This window comes from Parasteatoda tepidariorum, chromosome 5 (assembly GCF_043381705.1).
Source record: "Parasteatoda tepidariorum isolate YZ-2023 chromosome 5, CAS_Ptep_4.0, whole genome shotgun sequence".
Lineage (NCBI taxonomy): Eukaryota > Metazoa > Arthropoda > Arachnida > Araneae > Theridiidae > Parasteatoda > Parasteatoda tepidariorum.
The window spans coordinates 7,224,430-7,247,959 of NC_092208.1; the positions used below are offsets into that span (position 1 = coordinate 7,224,430).

Consider the following 23,530-nt stretch of genomic DNA (forward strand, 5'->3'; position numbering starts at 1 on the left):
ATTTCAGTCCAAATTAAACCATAACACAGCGCAAATTTGCTGCAACAGGAACGAGTAACATGTGTATTTTCTGCAATCTTAATAGCGAATTGCGTTGCATCCATACCTTATTCATGTTCAAATGAAACCATTAGTATTAAACGAGCAAACAGCAAATTTAATGATTCATATAATTAAATGATCGAAAGAATAAGCAATAATTAGTAACAATAAATTGAAGGTTAATAGTATAGTTCAGCTTGGCACATTACAAATAATAATGCAAACTCACACATCGTAACCACAGTTTAACTGTACCAATATTTTGAACAGGTGCAATGGGATACTTGTAAGTTGGATGTCTTCTTCTTGAAATGCAAGTACCCATTTGTGAACCTGTAGGATATCATCAAAAAGTATTTTAATGAAGCTACAATAGTATTACCTCTCATAGACAAGCTCTTGCACAGGACTTCTGTGGTTGGTATGGTCGGCGTGTTCAAGTTGGGAGCATCTCATGAAGTAGTAGAGGGCGTGCAGTGCTGAAGGACCCCAGACGAGACTGCAGCGGTTCGTTACGAAAGTCATGTGCTGATAGTACTGCACAACTCTACGCAAAACATCACCTGATTCATAAAAGGAATTTAAGCTGTTTAGTAAGACGTGCAACTTCTTAAATTAATTTGGTTTTTAAGAAAGCGTTTTCAAATCGTAGCATTATACAGACATATTTTATTTCTACATTAATATAGCCTTATAAATGGATGATGCCTTAAAAATTTAAACAACAACAACAATCTCGAGCTCTTGACCTGCTCTACTTCCAGATGGAAAGTATACAGCTGCTTACTACAGCTTATTCTATGAGGAGATGTTTTGAAACAGATAACTTTTTTTTAAAATAAAAGAAATAAATTATACAATTTCTGAGCTGAAATCTGCTGTATTTCATATGATATTAAGTCATTCTGATGTGTTTGAAGTGAAAATTTTTTTTAGTTATTTAGAGATGTATTGTTAAAAAAGGTGACATGGTTGCAAGATAACGAAATTATGTGGACCTAATTCTAATAGAATATGTGGCGCATCTACCGAAGATTACTGTAATCAAATAAAAAGTACTGATTTGTTTCTTTTTTTAATATCCATCGTTGAACAGCGGGCCCAATTTTTGGGTTTACGGCTACTAATGTTCAACTCCGTAACCTGGTAATTTTGAACCAATCCAGCAGACAAGAAAACTCCTGGATCAGTACCCCCAAAGGTATTGATTTGTTATGGGAACATGGAGGATTTTGCGACTCGACAGATTTTAACGTGCATCAATCACCATTTATTACACAGAGAATCTGCAAATGGTGACTGATGCACGTTAAATCTTCCGAGTCACAAAATCCTCCATGTTTACATAACAAATCAATACGTCTGGGGATACTGATCCAGGAGTTTCCTTGTTTTCCGGATTGGTTCAAAATTACAGGGCTACGGAGTTGAACATTAGTAGTCGTAAAACCAAAAATTGAGTCAGCTGTTCAACGACGGATATAAAAAAAAAATCAGTAATTTTTATTTGATTACAGTAAGTACTGATTTGTTTAGAAAAATTCATTTTAATGCAATTCTAATTTCTTTCTGGTGGAAAAAATCATTCGCTGAAAACAATTTTATTCGCGAAACGCATTTTATCGCATTTGGAAAAGTGGCGAATGCTTAGAGCGGGTTCTAATTATATAAATATATTAAAAGAAAAGTACAACAGCATTATGAAAATATTTTGATAAAAATATCCGTCCGGAACCCAAATAATCTCTACTCATCCGATTACGCTACGTCGTTTGTCCTCACACAAGACAAGTTCGACTAAAATCTTTTTTTTCTTCCTTGATTGCCCGTTTGAGAAAAAGAATGGACGTCAAAATGCAATAACATCTCAATTATTTTATCATAAAATTAATTGAAATAACTCAAGGCACACGTTCCATTGATGCAACATAAATTTTCAGTAATTTCTCAATACCCTTTAGGACATCAAAATCGAATCAAAACTGATAAAACTGAGTGCATCTAAATAATTGAATGGTTAGACTCATAACTCTTTAACAAAAAGCATGACTTTTCCTCTAATGATCTCTTCTGACTTTCCATTAAGGTTAAGTCGTCTATCACGTCTGACGGGATTTATCAGTTATTTAATCTTTTATCTAAGGTTATTGGGTACTTGTAGTAGCAGCCATTTTTTTCTCCCTCCCTCATTTAATAAAGATGGCGGACACGACATTTATCAAAGAACATTAAAGTAGTTACATTTGTGATGCGTGTAGATTAGAATACGTAGATTAATTTTCGAAAGCATTTGTGAAATTATTTTCTAAAATAGATAACTAAAGTACCAAATTAAGTTCACTTTAAAAAATCCAGGTCTTATCCAGTCTACCCAAGTCAAAATTCCTGATGGTCCCATCAGAACATTTTGATGGTTTATATTGATTTCCGAGTGTTTCATGATGGTCCGACATCATTTGATGGTCACCACCATCCAACATTTTCCATTATGCGTTCCTGGTTTTTGATATGCCAACAAACTTCCATCATTGCATGATGGAAAATGCTACTTTAATACTATGATGGTTAACCATCAAGAGAAGTTTGATTCTCATAACGATCTGTGATGGTCCATGATGGTTCGAACTATACATTTCCATGATGGTTTAATGGGAATTCTTGATGGTTCTCAGGAATATACCATCAAAACAATTTTTTTTAAAAGTTGGACCCTCATAAATCAGTCCGAATTCCTACATTGGGATGATGGTTGTTCGTGATCGTTTTAACATTTGATTTCTAAGAAACTGTGATGGAAATTTCTGATTGGAACAAACCATGAAAACAAGTTGCTATTCTTATATTGGATCATCATATAAATCAGTCCGAATTCCTACATTGGGGTGATGGTTCCTTTTGTTGGTAATCATCAAAAATATAATGGTCCATGATGGAATTACTAATGCTTACCATCAAGATTATGTTGGTTCATCAATGTAAAACCATCTTGGACACTTACCCAGCAATAAGTCCACTATAAACAGTGGTTCAAAGTAGTGTTATTGAAAATAGTGAACTGCAATAGCACATAATTTGCTTTATGAACTTTAATTAACTAAATATAGTGCCTCTACAACAACGGTTCCTTAGAACCCTAGGGTTCCGTGGAAGGATTACAAGAGTTCCGTAAGTTAGGATTTCGTTTTCAACAGAGTAGCTTATTTAAGGCGACTGCCTGGGTACGATGGAAAAAAACTTTTTAAATAAATTTCTTTTAAACATATGTGTTATTTTTTATTTTTATTTTATAACCGTCGTTGAACAGTCGACCCAATTTCATGGGTTTACGACTACTTCCGTTCAACTCCGTAGCCTTGTAATTTTGAACCAATCCAGAAGACAAGGAAACTCCTGGATCAGTACCCCCAGAGGTATTGATTTGTTGTGGGAACATGGAGGACTTTGAGACTCGACAGATTTAACGTGCATCAGTCACCATTTAGCGAGGATCGAACCATATGTGTTATTGGTTCAAGTGTGATATAAAAGGTTTGAGGACTCACTTTGGCTAGATCAAAAAGAACAAAATTAGCAAAATGACTTTGAGAAATCGCCAAACGAACTTCGGAAGTCTTTCACTGTAAATTTGAAGAAAAAAAATGTTAAATCTGATGACGACTGGTATTTTAAGTATTATTTTATTACTGGTATTTTAAGTTATCTTATTAGAAAATAGTAAATATGATAGCCGGATTTAAAGATTTTATGATAATTCTATAAACTATGATGAGAGCTTTTCTAAATTTCTGAGTGATAAATTAGATAAAGCAGAGAAAAACCTCATGCGTTAAATTAAAAAACACAGTTTTGTAGGTATTTCAGATAAAAAGTTAAAACAATTAATACCATTTTATGATAAAAATATCATTATTTGAGTTAAAACTAACTTAATGTTCTGTAAATATAAATCTGATTTTTTTCTTTATCAATTATATTGCCTAGTGATCATCTGTTGTGAAATTGTTAATTATTTTTCAATGTATTTTCATCAATTTGAATTTGATTAAATTTTTTATCAATGTTATTTAATCAATTTGAAGATCTTCAACACTAAGCTTATTCTGTGATTACCATTAAATTTGCTATCGAAAATTTAAAATCTAAATCTGATGTTCGTAAGGATGTTAAATATTTCGATACTACTATTTGAAAAACTAAACATTGGCCGCCATTTTGAAAGCTTCAATTTTCATTCAGAAATCGCAATTATGCCTTACTCTTTATTCTCGTTTCGAGTGCTTTTTTTTTATTTCGACTATAAAACTAGAGAATGTATTAATTTAATTCTGCATGATTGTTAATTTCATAATTTAATCTCAAGACGCACTATAAAACATCGGAAAATTAATCCCTTTAAGCTTTGTTACCACCTCTAGACAATAACCTAAGTAACTGGCTTCAACGGTAAGAATGAATTTATTGAAATAACTGCGGGTCATTATAAACAATGCATCATAATAAAAACACTAAATAAGAATATTTCAGTGACTTCTAAAAAGAAAATTACTATTCCCGCCTTTTCTTACCTATTGAGAAATAAAGACAAATTTAACTTTTATTGTCGCTATTAGACTATGGTTAAATACTGACCTATAAAAGTTTTAAAAAAATATGTAATGAAATACCGAGTTCTAAATTTAAATACTCCGTTACAAATTGTTCTACACTGTAAAAACTGTAGTGTAACATCTCTTCGAATTTCATGTTGAACAACCCTAAAATTTGCGTAAAGGAATATTAAGTCAACACTAAATCGAGCTTTCATATACAATTCAAAAGGCTTATAAAAGCTATAAACACCTAAAATACAAAAAGTTTAAACCAAGATCATGGTCTTTCAATCCTTACGTTAAAAACTTTCTCACTTTCTACCTTCCTTCTTACGTTACTTTTCAAAAATTCCAATGTTGGAACGCTTTTGGATATCGTCTGTAATTGTGCTTACAATCGTTTACGAGTTGGGGTGCATTTATTTTAGTATCAATACTGCTTTGTAACTACAGAAATTAAAGTTCGTCATTAAAATACGTATGTTTTTAGTTGGGTATTCATGTTTTATTTTTTAAGTCTCTGTAAACTGTATTAAATAATTTTATAACGTCTAATTTTTATTTGCTTTGCTAAGCCTAATTCGAATGCGCCTTAACCTAATCGCCTAAGCCTAATTCGCCTCTTTGAACTACGCGTATGTTTGATTTACAAACTAATTTCGTTTTAAGAATTTTTATTTGCTTTGCTAAGCCTAATTCGAATTCGCCTTAACCTAATCGCCTAAGCCTAATTCGCCTCTCTGAACTACGCGTATGTTTGATTTACAAACTAATTTCGCTTGAAGAATTAGTGTATATGTGCATCCTAAATTAATGATTCCTACTTTATAATGTCTCGTAAAAATAACTTTACTGTCTCTTATGCGTATCTTATCTTACTGTAATTATAAATATTAGTGTTAGAGAATACCAAAAATGGTGGTAGCTATTTTACATCAAGAAGTGTAAAAGAACATTCTTGGTATTTCTGAAAGCTCGGCACTACACCATTTTAGTGTATTTATGGTATGAAGATACAAAAAATATTTTTCACAGTGTAGCTGTTTTCGAGGGCTCTGTCGTCACATGAATTAACTCTTTTTAGCGAATAATATGTTTATAAGTGTTGCGAGTTTGTAACCGTTATTCCTGATTGTTAAGTTTTGTTCATCTTTAGCCAGTTTTAATGTTTGAAAAGTTACTTCAACTCTGCATTGTCTAAGCTCAAAATATTTTTCAACAATAGATAATAATTTAATGACATTAAAGATTTCCAATTGTCGAAAAATCGGAATTGTCAAAAAATCCTGCCAAATTGTCGATTTTTTAAAAAATCTATACATAATAATAAACGCGGCTGTGTGTGTGTCTGTCTGTAATCACAATATATCGCCCCAGAAGCCTCGCCCAGGCACGAAACTCGGCACATAATTGTGTTTTGACATAATGAAGAAGTATTTTTTTTTTCCTTTTTCAAAAATTTGGATTAGTTTTTTAGTTATCAGTCATTTTGTAAGAAAATCTATGCTTTTTCGTCTTCAAAAAGCCACATTCAAAAAACTATTAACTTTACTATACTTTTCAACATATTACTTTTAACATATACTTTTCTCCACTCTTATAAATTTATGCTAATGCGAACCTTACAATTGAAATATTAATTTTCGACAACTTAAACCAATAATATACGAAGGAATTAATAATTTGATTGTAAGGTTCACATTAGTTTATTTTTATCGAAGTGGAGAAAAGTTTAACTTTCGTATTAAAAATGTGGCAACATATTCGATACGTAAATAGAACGCTTCGCTTTGATATATTTGTCGGAAAAGCAGAGCTATAAGCGATAAGCAGAGAGCTCGCAGCACTTAACTATACTCAATACTCAATATTTGTCGCTGTTCATAATTGCTATAATAAGTTTTTCTTCTTCCTTCCACACTCTATTTTTTTTCTTAACCGAAGACGAAAATTTTTGTAGCGATATAGAAATAGAAATTGATACCATAAAAAATTATATAGAAATAGAAATTGATACCATAAAAAATTAATTCGTTTTCGTGTTCTTTTCATGTATTTAACATTATAGTTTTTTTTTCTTAAGCGTTGTAGCTATATAGTATATAAAATAGGAATTTAATTGTTTTTGAAGGAACGATCACACTTACCTTGGATCTCTTTGGTTTTTCTATTCTTTATTTTAACAGTTTTTATTGAATGTAATTAGTTATTTTCAGAAAGTTTCAGTTTGCAGGTAAGCACTTAGATTTTAATATTGAAGTTTCATGATTTGCTTTCATAGTAATTGTTGTTCTAAAGTATTCGTTGACTTCTTAAAAACCCGATTACTGACATGGCAGAACCGCCCTCCAAAAAACTTTGTATTTTGTCAAAGAAAAAGATATTAAGAGATTCTCAAAGAAGAAGAAGGGCCCAAGAAACGTCTGTGGAACGTCAAAGAGGGATGGAACATGACCGAATTTCGACAAGCAATTCTAGAGACCAAGAAGTATCGGAGAAACGTCAAAGAAGATTAGAAGAGGTTCGTGTCTCAACTAGCAGTGTTAGGGCCTGAGAAACACCCGAGGAACGTCAAAGAAGATTAGAAGAGGTTCGTGTCTCTACTAGCAGTGCTAGGGTCCAAGAAACATAGCGTGGCGGACAGCTGGCCGCCTTAGGCAGCTAGTTAATAATATTTTTAAAATATTTAAGCTATTTGTGTTTCCAAAGGGTAAATCAATTTCTTGCTGCTGAATAGTACGTGTAGTTTAAAATTATATCTTTGCTTTCTATACGGCATTTAAACAGCGAACTTTACCCAGATAGCAAAATAAGGTTTATTTTAACTCAGCAAAAACCCTTTAATGTAAACCTAAAAAAGGTTTTTAATGCAGTTTACGTGTAAACCTTCTAACCTTAAAGCGAGATCTGTGACCATCTGCTCTATTCTACCCACATTACCCTATCTTAAAACCTTGGAAAACAACCTTCTATAAAAAAACCTTAAATCGAGGTTGACTTAAGGTCTTCAAGCGTAAAAAAATCCTTTAATAAAGCTTTCTATAATAATATTCTATTATTATAGATTCTATGTTCTATATATTCTAATATTCTATATAATATTCTATATTCTATTCTTTCTTAATAAAGTCTCAAGGTGAAAATAATCTTAAATCTAGGTAATTATAAGGTTTCTTTTCGCAAAGTCTTGTATGCTCATCAGCTAAAATCCACATTGTCTTGAAATTTTAATGGACAATGCTCCTATCGCTAGTGTGACGTCAGCTAAAACGTCATAATGGACTTAAGTGACAATACTTTTTTTAAAAAAAGCTTTCAAAAATAATATTTTTAATCCTTTTAGGATGAAAGGTTTTGAAACTGCAATATTTTTGCTTTATTGAAAGAAAGGTTTTTAGTACGAACATTTTCGTGACAATAAAAATTAAATTCCGAGACAAGGTTGCATTAAGGTTACATGCTTCCTGGGTTATTTCGATAGGAGAAAAATCATTAAGGAACAACCTTTAAGAAGAAAAGCAGATTTAGACTTTCAGTAATGTAATTTTTAAAAAAAAAGAGAAGGAAAACATGAGAGAATTTGAAAAACTCATTAAAGCACTTTTCTCACAACAGTTTCTAAACGCCACATCATGTTTTCATTCTTTTAATGCGCAAAATAAATAATGAAGCCCACGTCCCACATCATTGTAGCCAAGTATGAAAAATGTTCTCGCCAATGTGATAAAGATCAAAACGATCTGCTAAAGAAGACTTTATCGTGTTCGCAAATGGAATGGCGTGCTTACCGAGTTCTGCTGTGCTGCCTACGCACGTGGTGAGTAAATGCTGTTCCACAGACTTGCAAGTGGAGGGCGGCCTGTTCGACTGGGGCTGGTCCTCGGCGTGGTGAAGCTGCACCGAACTCCCAGGCCTGCTGTTGCTGTTATCAGATTGTATGGGCCATCGGGGCAGAGAAAGAGCACCTGGAACAAAAAAGAAAAGAACATTATTACGGCAGCGGGTGACGCCTCGGCTATGAAAAGGTAGCCAGTAATATTTTTGTTCCATTTTAGAAAAACGAGGTTCTATTTTCGAATCTCTTTTAATCCATTTCTTGACATTCTGTTTCAGAAACGATTGTTAAAAGTCACGATTTAAGTAAGTCACAGCTAAGGTATAAAATTATGGATGGATGGCTGAATGTAAACAATAACTATCTTCCTAAAACCGGAAGAAGTTTAGGAAACTAAATAATAAATGATAAGCAAGTTATAAATGATTCAATGTTTACAATAAATAGAGTTTTTGTTGCATTTATTATTTGTTCAATTAGGTTAACTATGGATTATTATTTGGAATATATTTATGGACAATGGACTTTATTATTTGTTTATGTATAAGACTATGGATGGATGGCTGAATGTAAACAATAACTATCTTCCTAAAACCGGAAGAAATTTAGGAAACTAAATAATAAGTGATAAACAAATAATAAATGACTCAATGTTTTCAATAAATAGAGTTTTTGTTGCATTTATTATTCGTTTAATTCGGTTGACTAGTTTTGAGCAATTCACTGAAATGAAAACTTATTTTATATTCTTTGGCATGTAATAACTACTATTTTGTTGAAGTAATTTGTTTAGGTTACGTAAGAAAAAGAAATGAGGGTACTTTTAATATAAATAGTTGAAATTGCAACTTATATAGCGGTAGTAAGTTTTAATGAAAGTGGTTAACAGCTTTTAAACAATTAAAAATAAATGTTGGCCCAGAAGCCAAAGAATATATTCAAACTGAATATGACTCAAAACACAGGGTGCGCAGCCAAATCTCTCAACAAAATATAAGCACCTTTTAAGTACTCAAAAAATATTTTTAAGTACTATATATACATTAACAAAATGCAAAATAATTTTCAAAAACTTTACATGATCATGATAAAATAAATAGCTTCTGACAAATAACTCTTCTCTGGATTATATTAGTCATTATAAAATGATCGAGAGATTTTCCGGTTCGATATCAGAGGGCGGAAAATGAAGCCTGACATTGACAATATCTTGCAAAATGCAGCAGAGTTGCACATGAGAATACAATAATCTCACCGAACTCAGCTCAGTAAACGCACATGCAGACTCGCAAGTTTTCACCAAACATGTAAAATGATTGGCGCTTCCATACGCTATAGACTGATCGTACGCTGAAATAGATGGTGGTTGAATGAATTGTAAAACTTTGGATAGAACAATGTGAAAAGCACGCTTTTGCATTAAACGTGGCGAAAATCGGCATGGTGAAGGGAAAAAAATATTTCGAAAAGGCAAAATTAAGCACTTTTTAAAAACACCCAATGAAAAAAGTACCTTAAAGGGCTTTTAAAAAACGAAAATCGAAAATAAGCACCTTTCGGCACATTTTAAAAACGCTTACGCACCATGAAACATTTATGAGAGGTGTCCTATAAGGGTAGATCGGCAAAAAAGAAGGGCTAGACTAGCAACTTGAAACTGCTGAAAATGAAGAATCATCGTATGGATAATAATACCCTGATGCATTATTGCTAGTTACAAAATGTTATATATTTATATCGATTATTGATCACAAAACTTTAAACGCAATTTACTCACAACTAAGTTCCTCGTTCTTTCTCTATATTTTACTAAAACAATCATCAACCGATATACTTCAAATTTTGACTCAAAGTATAGTTCTTGCTGCATGTAATTATTTTATTTTATTTCATAACCGTCAGGGCCGGATTACCCATTAGGCCAGACTAGGCCTGGGGCCCCCAATGATTAGGGGCCCCCTTAAAATGAATTTTTTGAAAATAAATTTTAAAAAATTAAGAAAAACAATGATTTTTTTTAATTTTTTTAAAAAAAATGTTATGATTATTTTTTAGTTCTAATTTAATAAAATAAAGCAAAATTTAATTTATTATTCATTTTAATTTTAAATATGCTTTCTTTAGTGAAAAGATATATAAATACTTTCATATTTGAATAAATAAAAAATATACGAGAAAAAAAAATTAATCTAAGGGCCCCAAAAATTAGAATGGCCTAGGGCCCCGCGTTCGCTTAATCCGACCCTGATAACAGTCGTTGAACAGCCCACTCAAGTTTTCGACTACTAATGTTCAACTCCATAGCCTTGTAATTTTGAATTCAATCCAGAAGACAAGGGACCTACTGGACCAAGTAATAGGAGAAATTTGTCATCGTGGAGGCATAGTTGATGGAACTAACCCGCTTTTACGTTACATGCAGAGGAAAACCACGAAAACCCCCCAGGTTAGGCTGACAGCAAGGGGGTTCTAACTCATGATCCGTCTACCACCGAGGATATTTTACGTCAGCTTTGCGGGGGATGCAACCCGGATACGGAACTCGTATCGCAAGCCATCACTGGGATTCGAACCCGGCGCCCCTCATTGGAAGACGAATGCTCTATCCTCTGAGCCACAACGGCTAATTATCTGAATTTTATTTCATTTTATAACCGCTGTTGAACAGCCAACCCGACTTTTTGGGTTCAAGACAACTAACGTTCGACTCCGTAGCCTTGTAATTTTGAACCAAATTCAGAAGACAAGGGACCTCCTGGAGCAATTATTAGGAGAAATTTGTCTTCGTGGAGGATTAACTAATCCGCTTTTGCGTTGCATGGATAGGAAAACCACGAAAATCATTGGAAGACAAACGTTCTATCCCCTAAGCCAGGGGTTGCCAAACTTTTTTGATCATCGACCCCTACATAATTTTTCGAAATCTCCATCGACCCCCATAAAAGTAATTTTCTGTTAATTAAAATAAAACTCTATTAGATACTGTATTTGTACATTTATTTCATGATTTTGAACATTTATTAAAGTAATAGTACATAGTGTAACAATAGTTTTATGAAAAATATATTAATGTTGAAATATAAATACCTTAATATTCATGAAATAATAAGTAGTTATAAGTAAGTAGAAATAATAAGTAAAGTAGCTACGGATTTATTGCTTCTTAATCAATGACATGGGTGTGTCTGGTGTTTTTTTTTATTTTTGCAAGGCTCATTATATTGGGTTCAAAATTGGTCAATTTTAATCTTAAATCCCCTCGAAACTCCACTTTTAATTTATTTCTGTTCTTAGTTAAGATTGAATTTACGTGAATGAAACCGGCTTCAACCATATAGGAACTTTGAAATGCCATCATAAATGGCTGAGCTATTTCGTAAAGTCTTATTTCGTAAAGTCATATTTTTGCATTATATTTATATTTGTCCAAAATTTGCTTATTGTTAAATTTTTAAAAAGCGTCTGCTTCAAATCCCCATAATAATTCAGCAAGCTCATCTTGCAGGTTGATGTCCACGTTTTCAATTTGAGCAGAAAATGGCACAATAATCCAATCAGGGATGCCAATGTTTTCCAAATCAACAAAACGCAGTTTAAAATCGTCGCTCAATTTTTGAAGATTACATGTATATATTTCCAAGTCTTCTTTTTTTATTTCTAATTATCACATATATGAAAAATACTTATAATCCTTCGACCAATCGACCCTTCCGGTTCGGATCGACCCCCATTCGACCCCCTGGCTCAGAGCGACCCCCGCTTATGTTAAATAGACCCCTGGGGGTCTATATAGACCACTTTGGCGACCTCTGCCCTAAGCTATCACGGCTCGCATGTAATAATTGTTTAATTCGGTTGTCCGGTTTTGAGAAGTCCTCGAAAATAAAACCAATTTTACATAATTTTTTGAATTTTTTTTTTCATAACATCACCGCTTTTTAAAAATCCTACATCCAACGAAAACTACATTCATGTAGTTTAAACAAAACTTAAAACGGAATCAAATTGGGATGTTTTTTTCAACTTCTGAAAACAGCAAGTTATGAATAACTTAAAAAATAAGTTATAAAACGTTGTATCGTATAATCTCTAATTTTTTTAATTTTTTTTCTTCCGTGTAGCATGATAAAATAAAATAAAAATAGGTGCAAATAAGATTTGAAAAAAAATTATGTAAATTTATCTCAATCGTTAAAAGTTCATTAAAAAATCTTTTTTACCAGCTCCTACAGTTTTATTATCCCTTAAACGATTTCTTAACATATCATAAACATTTGTTTAAAAACTATCAACAATCGTTGTTTTAATTGTTTACATAATTTAAAATGTATATATCCTAATTCATTATTAATTCCCGAATTCTACTGTATAACTTATCTTTTTAGAATTTATTTTAAAATGGAAGCAGGGAATAAAAAGTAAATTAAATATATCGAGGATAGACATGAAATTTATATATCCTAATTCATTTTTAATTCCTGAATCCTTTTTTAGACATTATCTTATTAGAATTTTTATTTTAAAATGGAAGCAGGGAATAAAAAGTAAATTAAAAATTTTCAAGGATAGGAAATTTTTTTTTCAAACTCCATGTTTGAGCCGTTATGGCTCAGGGGATAGAGCGTTCGCCTTCCAATTAGGTGAACTGGGTTCGAATCCCAGCGATGGCTGATCGACACGAAGTCCGCATCCGTCTTGCACCGACCACAGTGCTGACGTGAAATATCCTCAGTGGTAGACGGATCATGGGTTAGAGTCCCCTTGCCACCAGGCTAACCGCATGAGGTTCTCGTGGTCTTCCTCTCCATGTAACGCAAATGCGGGTGAGTTTCATTAAAACGTCCTCCACGCAGGAAAATTTCTCCCTATGCTTGATCCGGGAATTTTCTTGTCTTCTGGATTGGGTTCAAAATTAAAAAACTACGTTGTTGAACATAAGTAGTCGTAAACCCGAAAATTGGATCGGCTGTTCAACGACGGTTATAAAATAAAATAAAACTCCACGTTATAGTTATAAATATTGGCGAAAATACCACCCAAACGAACATTTATATCAACACATCTGGCTAAAATAAAATGCTACTGGATTTGAACTGATAAGACTTAACAGGAGGAGAAATAAAAAAAATAAACAATTTCAGAACAGTAATGACTTGCGAAATAATCCTCAGAATGAAAAGGTTGAATTTTATTCTACATTTTAATTTTTTTTTTTTTTTTTTTTGACTGACTACCGCCCAGCATACTAATGGATAGATAACTAGATGTTTGATTTGTTGCAAGCTCTGCACTTCTTTGAACTTGCCATTATAAAAAGGCGTTTGCTAAAGTGATAAGCATCAGAACGACAAGGAATAGACTCCCCCCCCCCCCACCTTATGGTTGTTTTCGCACTTTCTTCCCTCCCTAATTTATCTATTCCCACTTTATAAATCAGATATAACATGGAAGAATCAAGAATGTACAGCAGAATTGCCTTTTCTGCAGTCCATGATGGATTTCTAAATATTTTAATCAAAATACTCCGCGAATATTAACACGTTGAATGCCACGGTAATTTCACGTGGCTTGCCCGTCTGGTTAAAATGATTTTCTCAGTATAAATTGGATTAAATTATTCAAACCATTTTAGTAACGATAATAATATAAAAAAATTGAAAGCATTAAAAATTTACTCGAATTACGTGTTTCTAATAATCTTGGCTTTGCCGGTCATAGGTGACCCCCATGGCATTCAACGTGTTAACCAACAAAAAAGAATGCAACATCATCTTGCATGGATGAACTAAGTGTAAAAAAAAAAGGGTGCGAGGCAAACCCCATTAAAAAATCTTATCCCTAAACATTATTTAAATTAATACTTTGCCAGTATATAAGGGTACTTTATCAAAGCTCACAACAAATAATAAGCACCTTTAAAGTACTTTTTAAGCACTATATACATTAAAGAAATACAAAATAATTTTCGAAGGCTTTTCATGATCGTGATAAAATTACTAGTTTCTGACAACAACAACAAAAAAACTCTTTTTCTTGACTATGCCTTAATAAAAAAGATCAAGAGATTTTTCGGTTCAATTTCAGATTGTGGAAAATGAAGCCTGAAATTGAGAATATTTTGCAAAATGCAGCTGAGTAGCGCACGAGAATGCAAGAATCTCACCGTCACTCCCAAGTATTTCATCAAACATGCAACATGATTGGCGCTATCATAAGTTACGAATCGCCGGTAAACCGAAATGGATTGCGGTTGAATGAATTGTGAAAACGTTGAATAGAACAATGCGAAAACCACGCTTTTTGCACAATAAGCAGCGAAAATTGACATGGTGAAGGGGAAAAAAATCTCCTTTTCTGAACGGGAAAATTAAGCACTTTTTAAAACCACCCCATGAAAAAAACATCTTGAGTATATAAGGGTACTTTACCAAACTTCTTTTGTCAAATAAAAAAAAAAATTATGTTTCATTTGAATCCCTTGAAATTGAATTTTAACCATTTTGCTGTGAAGAACTTACCTAACGGACAAAATAGCTCGAATTTTAAAAAAAATAATAATCGTCAATTTAGCGGGATTTTTCCGTCTAGACGAAAATTAGCAATATCAATAAAAACTTCCGAATTTCGCACAGATTTATGACCTTAATTCAAATTTAATGAAGCTTTTAAAATGCAGTATATTATATCTCAAAGTTGAAGGTACGAAAGTTAAGCCTATCTTTACTCACGTTCTCTTTGCTAATTTTGAAAACGGCTCAAAACGCCAATATGAGGAAAAGGCACAGATTTGTGAAATTGAAACGCGTTTGTCATCTAATTTTTTAGCATTTAGAAAGTAATTCCAACGCAAATTTGTAAAAAGCGGGAAATATTCGAAGATTTAGATAATTTTATACTAGGTGGAAAAATATCGCCAAATTGGCGATTTTCTGAAATAAAATTTAATAGCTTTTGAAGTATTTGAGTTATTTGTCTGTTCTGAATCCCCCAGATAACTCTTTATGACAATATGGTATAAATAGTTTAAAATTATAGCTTTGTTTCAAGTGTAAAGCACTTAAAATGTTGATTTTTCATTTTCCTTGGCGAAAGAGCTCTAGAAAAACACTGTTCACTGCAACCCGCATCTGTACGTATGGGTTGATGACACCAAAGAAGAAATTATTAAATGACATCTCACCTGTTCAACGCGTTCATTAGTATTGATCACTCACGCACCTTTTTTATTTCGCCAATTTGGCATCAAAAGCATTTTTTTTTTTTCAAACTTCCTGCTTTACGTGTCCTTCATTTAATTCAAGAAAATTCTTAGAATAAAGAAGACTGATAAGCGATCTATAAAAGAATAAATACCTATATCTAGCTTTTATTATAATGGACTTCGGACCATTAGAATAAAAGTAGTAGTAGTAGTTCACATCTCTGCGGAGTTGAGGTGTTTTTCAAAGATATTTACGCGATTAATGTTGCCACCTCTGAAAACGTTTTCAATACAACAATCGGACGTGACTTGAATAAATTAGTTTCAAAGGGTGGAATTCTTTAATTCTTTTTATTACGTGGTTAATGGTTTTAATCAAAATTGAAATCGGATGTTTTAAAGCCAAACTATATAAACTTTTACACACGTTAACTTTTTAGATGTTTGTTACACAATAAAATAAGATTAGTATCTTTAGTTAGGTTTCATCTAGTTTAATACATAGGAATTCAAATAAATAAAAATGGCTCAGAAGTAAATAAGCTGTGAGACTATCTAAATAATTTTAAAAAACAAAAACAAAAAATACTTCGTTAAACAGGTAATTGAAGTTTAAGTTTTCTAATACATAATTTAAAAATGGGAATTCAGCAAGAGCTGAAAAATAATTATAATTATATTTTAATTTTTTCTTTCTACTTTCGAAATGCTTTTAAGTGAAGTCAAAAAAATAAACTTACTATTTTTATTTCTTAATCTGTTTAATTAATTTTATTTTATTTTATTTACACATTTGGTCTTGATTACTGCAACAATTATTAAAATGCACAATATTGCAAAAAAAAAAAAAAGTGTGGTTGCCCATTATAGATCTGAAATAAAACAACTAAACCTTTTTTCAATTTTTGTTACTTTAATTTAATTTTAAACTTAACATCTGAAAGGTTTGAAAATTTCAAATACTAATCAATTCTTAGTCTTTGCATAAATAAAATTTTTATAGTGACGAAAATGCTTTCCAATTACCTGCTAAAGAGCAAAATTTAGAAATTTATCCACTGCCCAACTGTTACACTTTCAGCACTGACCAGATTTTAAAAAATGCGACCACTTTTTAAAAAATTTGGACACGTTTTCAAAAATGGAAAATTTTAAACAATTTAAAAATATGATTGCAAGGCATTTCTTTTGAGGATTTCTCAAACTATGGTAGAGTTTATTTTTAAAATTAATATGAATAAAAATAAAAATGTTTCAAAATTAATTTTTTTTTTAAAAACTGAGATCAACTTTTGGCTATCACAGGTCACTATCACACATTCGCAAAATGGTTGTATAATTTTTTTTTTACCCTCTTTATTTGTGATATTCACCTGGATAGGTATTGAAAACGATCCAGTTTGAACTGTAGGTTGGAATTTCTGATTCTTAATTAAAACAATAAAAACAAAAATATCGTTCAAATGATGAAATTCTCATTTATTCACAACTCAAGAAATATTTATAGAATCTCTCTGGTCCCATATCTGAAAAATAAACTCACCAACTTAATGCATAACAAAATTAAAAGTGAAAAAAAAAGAGAATTCTAAAAAAATTATCAAACTGCAGCGGTCGCCATAGCAACGCATGCAATAACGACGCATGCGCTCTGTTTACTATTACTCTTGAACACAGTGGAAAAGTGTGATGACGTCCAAATAAGGTGCGCACGCCATCAAACACAAAGCAACACCCATTTTTCCAATGGGTAAAAAAAAAATTTACGAAGTAAGCGTGAAATAAAATAATTTTCAGAATATTAAAAAATATTCAAGACGATGGTTGGAATTCGAACCTCGGTCACCTCATTAGGAGGCGTGTGCTCTATAATCTGAGCCACCACGGCTCATGTAGTATAATTTGCAAATAATAAAGATAATTAAGTTATACACAAAAACTTTCTTTTTCAGTTTAATTTTAATTTTTTACTATCATAGCTTCACCCAAAATTAGAGGGAAAAAAACTGATGCTTATACTAAGCTTATTAAAAACATCACTAAGAAAGGTTTAACTCGCAACTGATAATAGTAAAATAAAATCTTTTAATTCTATAGGAAGAAAATTAAAAAAATAATAATTTATAGTGTTCTGACTCTGAGTAAGTGCCTATTTAAAATGTCTTTAAATTATTTAAATGAAATTCCTAAACCACACCAAAAGGAACTTGGCAGGAAAACAAAACAATAATCAGAAAAATAAATATTGTCTTTCTTCGGTATAATTTTTTTTTGTTTTGAAATGATTAAAAAATTTTAATAGTTTTAAAAGTTTTGCTTCTTAACAATCTCAGAAGTAATGCAACCACTCGCTGACGTAGGTTTCTGCTAATCAGTACGAAAATGAAACATAAATTTAATGCTAACTATTACACAATGCTTAAAATTTTTTAGAGGACAGGTTATTTTTATATTCAATAAATAACATTGAACTAAATATAAATTAAAAGCAATAAAACTTCTTCATAATATTTTTTGTATTCATTATATTAATTATTAAGAATTAATAGGTATTTAATCTATTTTTAATAGTTATAACATATTCGTAAAACGGTTTAAAAATTTAAGTTCTGAATAATAATAAAAAAATTTAAATTTTGGAATATGTAAAAACGGAAAGAAACTATAAATCAGACTATAATTTTATTACTTAGCAGCAATGCTTATTGAAATACTCAAGCAAGGAATAAACGAAGTTCTACCTTAATAAGGCTTTTTTTTTAGAAACTCTTCTGATATCAGGCTGTTTTCGAAAATATATAAAAAACAGCACAGTTGGCAGCTATTATTTTATAAATTTTTTTTCTTGGGGGGGGGGGGTTTCAAGCAGTTTCCACAAATTAAAATAATGTGAAGAGGTGCCAGTCTCAAAGCTCAAACATAAAGAAAGAAAAATATAAGACGAAAACCTTGTGTTTCAAACTATGAAGTCAAAAGAAAAAAAGAAAGAAAAGGAAACGATAAGAATAAAATCGTTTAAAAAAAGGATATATTTATGAAACATTAAATAAAAAACGAATAATTAAATAAAATATTAATTAAAATGTACCCGATATTAAATGTACCGTATAAAATATTAATTAAAGTGTATCATTTTAATAAAATCTCAAACTTTACACAAATGTTTCTTCTAAGTATTATATCGTAGAAAAAAATCATGTTTCCATTCATTATTTTATATGCTTTTATCTAATTTGTATTGACTGCTTTATTGATATGTTCACTGTTGTACAAATATTTTACATCTGTACAAACATATTATACTGAATGACTAGCGTTATAAAATTTATGCAAATTCAGTATTTCCTTCAAAGTAGTTTCTGACGTACAATAGATTACTGCAAAAAACAGTGGTATATTTTTATTTATTTATTTTTTTTTTGTAAATACTTCACATTCCTCTTAATTGTCACCTGCACACCTGATAAATACTCTCGCATAAAATATTTGTACAATCATCGAACGTAATGATAAAATATTTGAAATAAATATCTGTTAAATACTGGGCTCATCTATATATTCTCCATATGTATTGATATATTCTCTGGATGTATTCCAGTGAAACCATTCACTGGAATATATCCATCCACGTGGGAGAATTGCAGCGACACGGCGACATTGTCGCAGAAAGTTACAGAGTTCATGAAGAATGATTTTTCTTTCGAAAAGTAAAAACTTTTGCTTTTCTTTTCTGCAGAAATTTACTACGCAATCTTCGTAAAATTTACGTAAAATCACCTAATGAACGTAAAATTTACATAATATTTGTACCATGCATTTAGATAATCACTTTTGGACGATCTCAATTTACGCCGATAGTATCGTAAATCGATGTAATGTTACGATTGTAGTTTCGACAGTATAAAAAATGATTTTCAAGTGTTTTTTAAATATCCCGATATATTTCAAACGATATGGAAAATACGAATCGTGTTTTGAGTATTTACTTTTCAAGGCAATAATTCTATCGAATTTTCAGCAGTTATTGCTATTGATTTCGCCTTAGTTTATAAAATCTGATATTTTTTCTATACGATATTATTTATTACAACAACCTAATCTCGAAACGAAACACGCATTTGAGGAGTCCGATTCGCGTGATTTCGTCTTTCGATCTTTTTTTCGACAATTACTACAGCGGATTTCATTGTTTTTAATTATCTTTTTTACTGTGAAGATTGTTTATGAAATGCGAAGAAGGTAATCATTTGTGCTTCCCCCCTCCCCTAACAAAATGCGAGAATATCACCCATAATATTGGAATGAAAAATCATTACATGTTCAATTAAAAAAAAATTTTATAGTTTTTGTTTTTATTTTGTAAACACAGCTCTTTTGTTATTTTAAACTAGTAACATATATGTTTGTTATTATTAAAAGTTTCTTGCGGAAGGATATTAGTGTCGCAGATAGCTCGAAAAAATTCTGCGAGAGATAGGATATCCATCCTGTCTCTTAGGATATCCATCCTGTCTCTTAGGATATCCATCCTAACCCTTAGGATATCCGTCCTGTCTCTTAGGATATCCATCCTGTCTCTTAGGATATCCATCCTAACCCTTAGGATATCCGTCCTATCGCTTAGGATATCCGTCTTATCGCTTACAGTGTTTCCCAAAGTGTGGTACGCGTACCCCCAGGGGTACGGGAACAGTTTAGCGGGGGTACGCGTTCTTAGGCGAAATATCTTGCAACAAACGAAAATTTCAAAAAAAATTTATTTAAAAACAAAGCTAGCCATGAAAATTTACGATTACGTATTTTTCTATTGGCTATTTTTAGCAGAGTTAACAGTTAATAATTAGTGGTGTCAACAGCCAATTGTAATTTTTAACTTTTGTGCAATTTTTTATAGTAAAAAAAAAAAAAAACATTCATTTTTTTATTGGTGGTACACAGCGTTACGAAAAATTTAGAAAGGGTACGCAAAGGTCATAAGTTTGGGAAACACTGGCTTAGGATATCCGTCCTATCTCTTACAATGACATTCCTATGATATTTTGAAATGTCGGATTTGTGATGTTGGGGGGAAGCATTCTTAAAAACTTTTCCAATATTTAATGAGATTATTTGTGTTACAGGCATTCAAAAGCATTGAAATATCATTAATTAAATCTGTTAACATTCCATTTATTTAATGTGAATTATTCTGTAGGAGAAATTTTTATATAAAAACAAAACGAGCTTTTAACAATAATCATCACTGAACCTAAGGAAATTGTTTTGTTGAAATTTCCTCTCTGAAAATCCTAAAATTCTTAACGTTCTTTTAAAAAGAAGCAAGTAATATAAAAAGAAGAAAAAAATATTAAAGTCAATTGCTACTAAGGTCAACAAAGAAACATTTTACTTAAGTTACTTTTTTTGTTACATAATTTAAAAAATTTCAGCCATATAAAACTAAAATTAATTAATTGAATTTATTTAATGAATTAATATTTGGATAAAAAAAACTGTATTAACATTTGAAAATTTGAACAAGACATAAGGAGTGTGAACTAATCGTAGGAATTAAAAAAAAAAAGTGGTAAAGACAAAAATCTTATTTTCGAAAAGGGAAAATTAAGCACTTTTAAAAAAACTACCAATGAAAAAAAGCATTAAGGGCTTTTTAAAAAGAAAAATCGAAAATAAGCACCTTAAAGCACTTTTTAAAAACGCTACGCACCATGATACAGATAAAACAATACAAAACCATATCTGCTAAAAAAAAATATCCGTTCTCAACGAATAACAGCTTCTTGCTCTTTCCCTTTGTATTGTGTTTATTCTGACAGTTACTTTTCTCAACTAAAATTTGTTAAAAAAAACAAATCCATATACCATGGATTAGTTTCCCATCCTATTTTTTTCTTCGTTTCTAATTTAAAACTTCTTCAAGGAAGCCAATTTTAATTAAATTTATGCAGCGCTCTCTAATCTTTAATAAACTCGCAATAACTTGTGAATTCATTTTTTTTTTAAACAGATCTTAAAAAGCAACGCGTTAGTTCCGGAACGCTACTACAAATTTAAAATATTCATAAAAAAAAAAACAACTAGTCATCTCTTAGACACTTGGCAAGCTCTTTTTTTATTTATTCTTTTTTTTTAACAACAAATAAAAACTGTTTACTAACCACCAAACGATACACCTATTTTAATCTACATCGAAAGCAGATAAAAATGACATCCTGTTCTTCCATACAACTCCACCTATCGGCGAATTAATTTATTTTTATTTAAATCGGAAGAAGAATGCATAACCTAGAGGCACACATAAAAATTCCCACGACTTTTTTTTCCCCCGTCGTAAGGCTAATCACTTGGAATCATCGTTAATCATACACTCTCCGGTCATCTGAAGGGAGTAGTAATATAGTAATTGGTCCCCGTGACAATGACCTTGGACGTTCCGATGTACTTTTTTATTTTTCCAATTCCCGTAGTAGCGGGTGCACGCCAGCAGGTGAAAGTGAAGCCTTGAAAACGATATTTCGCACGCGAAATCTCTTCCATCATATCGATAATTTATAGTTTGCATACGATTCCTTTCTTTTCAAACGAAATTATCAAATTAATCTAAATTTTAAAAATTCGAATTTTATAAACTTCTTCTTGCATTCATTTTTAAAGAACAATGCAGGGTCGCCAAAGAAGAAAAAAATTTAACAATATAGTTTGCTTTTAGTAGCTTAAAGCATGAAAATAGTTGCCTAAATAAGAACAAAAATATGACAAAAGTTTTATTAACTGTCTTAATTGTTACATACCATGATCCATTTGGTCAAGTTGGTGGCAAATATGATAATTTTATTACAAACATTAGTGTTCTAGCGCTAAATTTTCATATCAAAAAAATTTGTATATTTGGAAAAATTTAAATATTTTTAATCCCTAGAAATCATTCAAAAAATATTTTTTCATTAAAAAAACATACTTTTTCTAAAAAAATTTCAGTTTAACAGTTTACCCAATAATTGATTTAGCAAATATACACATGTATATATATCGTGAAAAGTGATTATTCAAATTCGAAACTCACGCATCGTAATATCGTATTAAAAATTTGGTTTTTTAAAATCATGCAGAATCTCATAGCAATAACCGTTGAAAAGGCGATCGAGAAACAAAATAGACTTACAATGGAATCTGCGCAAATTGAAAGCATTAAAAAGTGATGACTCAAATTTGCAATTCAAAATTTTTTTTTTTGAGAAAAAAAATTTATTATTGCGTTTTCAAGCTACTATGGGCCGCAGGTTGTCAAGTCAATTTATGCTTAAAAAAAACATCGCTAGGACCACAGAAAAGTCTCCCAATAGTTTCCTTTTCCAGAAAATAGTTGCTTTTTAGCCATTTCAGACAACAACAAAAAAGTTGCCATAGTCGCCTCAGGTCGAAAATAGTTGCAAGTAGTCGCATTTTAGTCGCCTGTAACAATCATGAATGATATAGTAAAATATTTTGACGTCTTTTAGCGTTTATGGATTGCTTTTACAAAAAGAAAATGATTTAATTCCCAATGCATGTTTTAATTTTTATAACACAGTTTATTGACTGTAATTGATTGTAGAGAATAGTCTGCTATTAAAATAAAAACTTGATTAACTCTCCGATGCATAATTATTTTTGTCACACGCTTTAGACAGACTTAGTGGATCAGAATTGATTTTACAGAAAGACCGAGATAAATCCTTAGGTGCTTATTTTGTTTCGGATACAAATTTTTGACGACCAAAATTAATAGTACAGTCTGCAAAAAAAAAAAGATATAACCCTGAATAACTTTCGTTCTAATGATCGGATTTTCACGAACTAAGTGTTAATCTTAAGTCTATTAAT

The 23,530-nt window shown here is 31.3% G+C and overlaps 1 protein-coding gene across 1 annotated transcript in view; it reads right to left on the reverse strand.

The window, feature by feature from the left end:
• LOC107453622 (ankyrin repeat and BTB/POZ domain-containing protein 2) overlaps positions 1-23,530 on the reverse strand; it is a gene marked incomplete in the record, with an annotated part of 89,464 nt that overhangs the window by 28,660 nt on the left and 37,274 nt on the right. Inside the window, 2 exon segments of the mRNA XM_043046411.2 lie at positions 425-605; positions 8,420-8,596. Coding sequence (XP_042902345.1) covers positions 425-605; positions 8,420-8,596 — 358 coding nt within the window.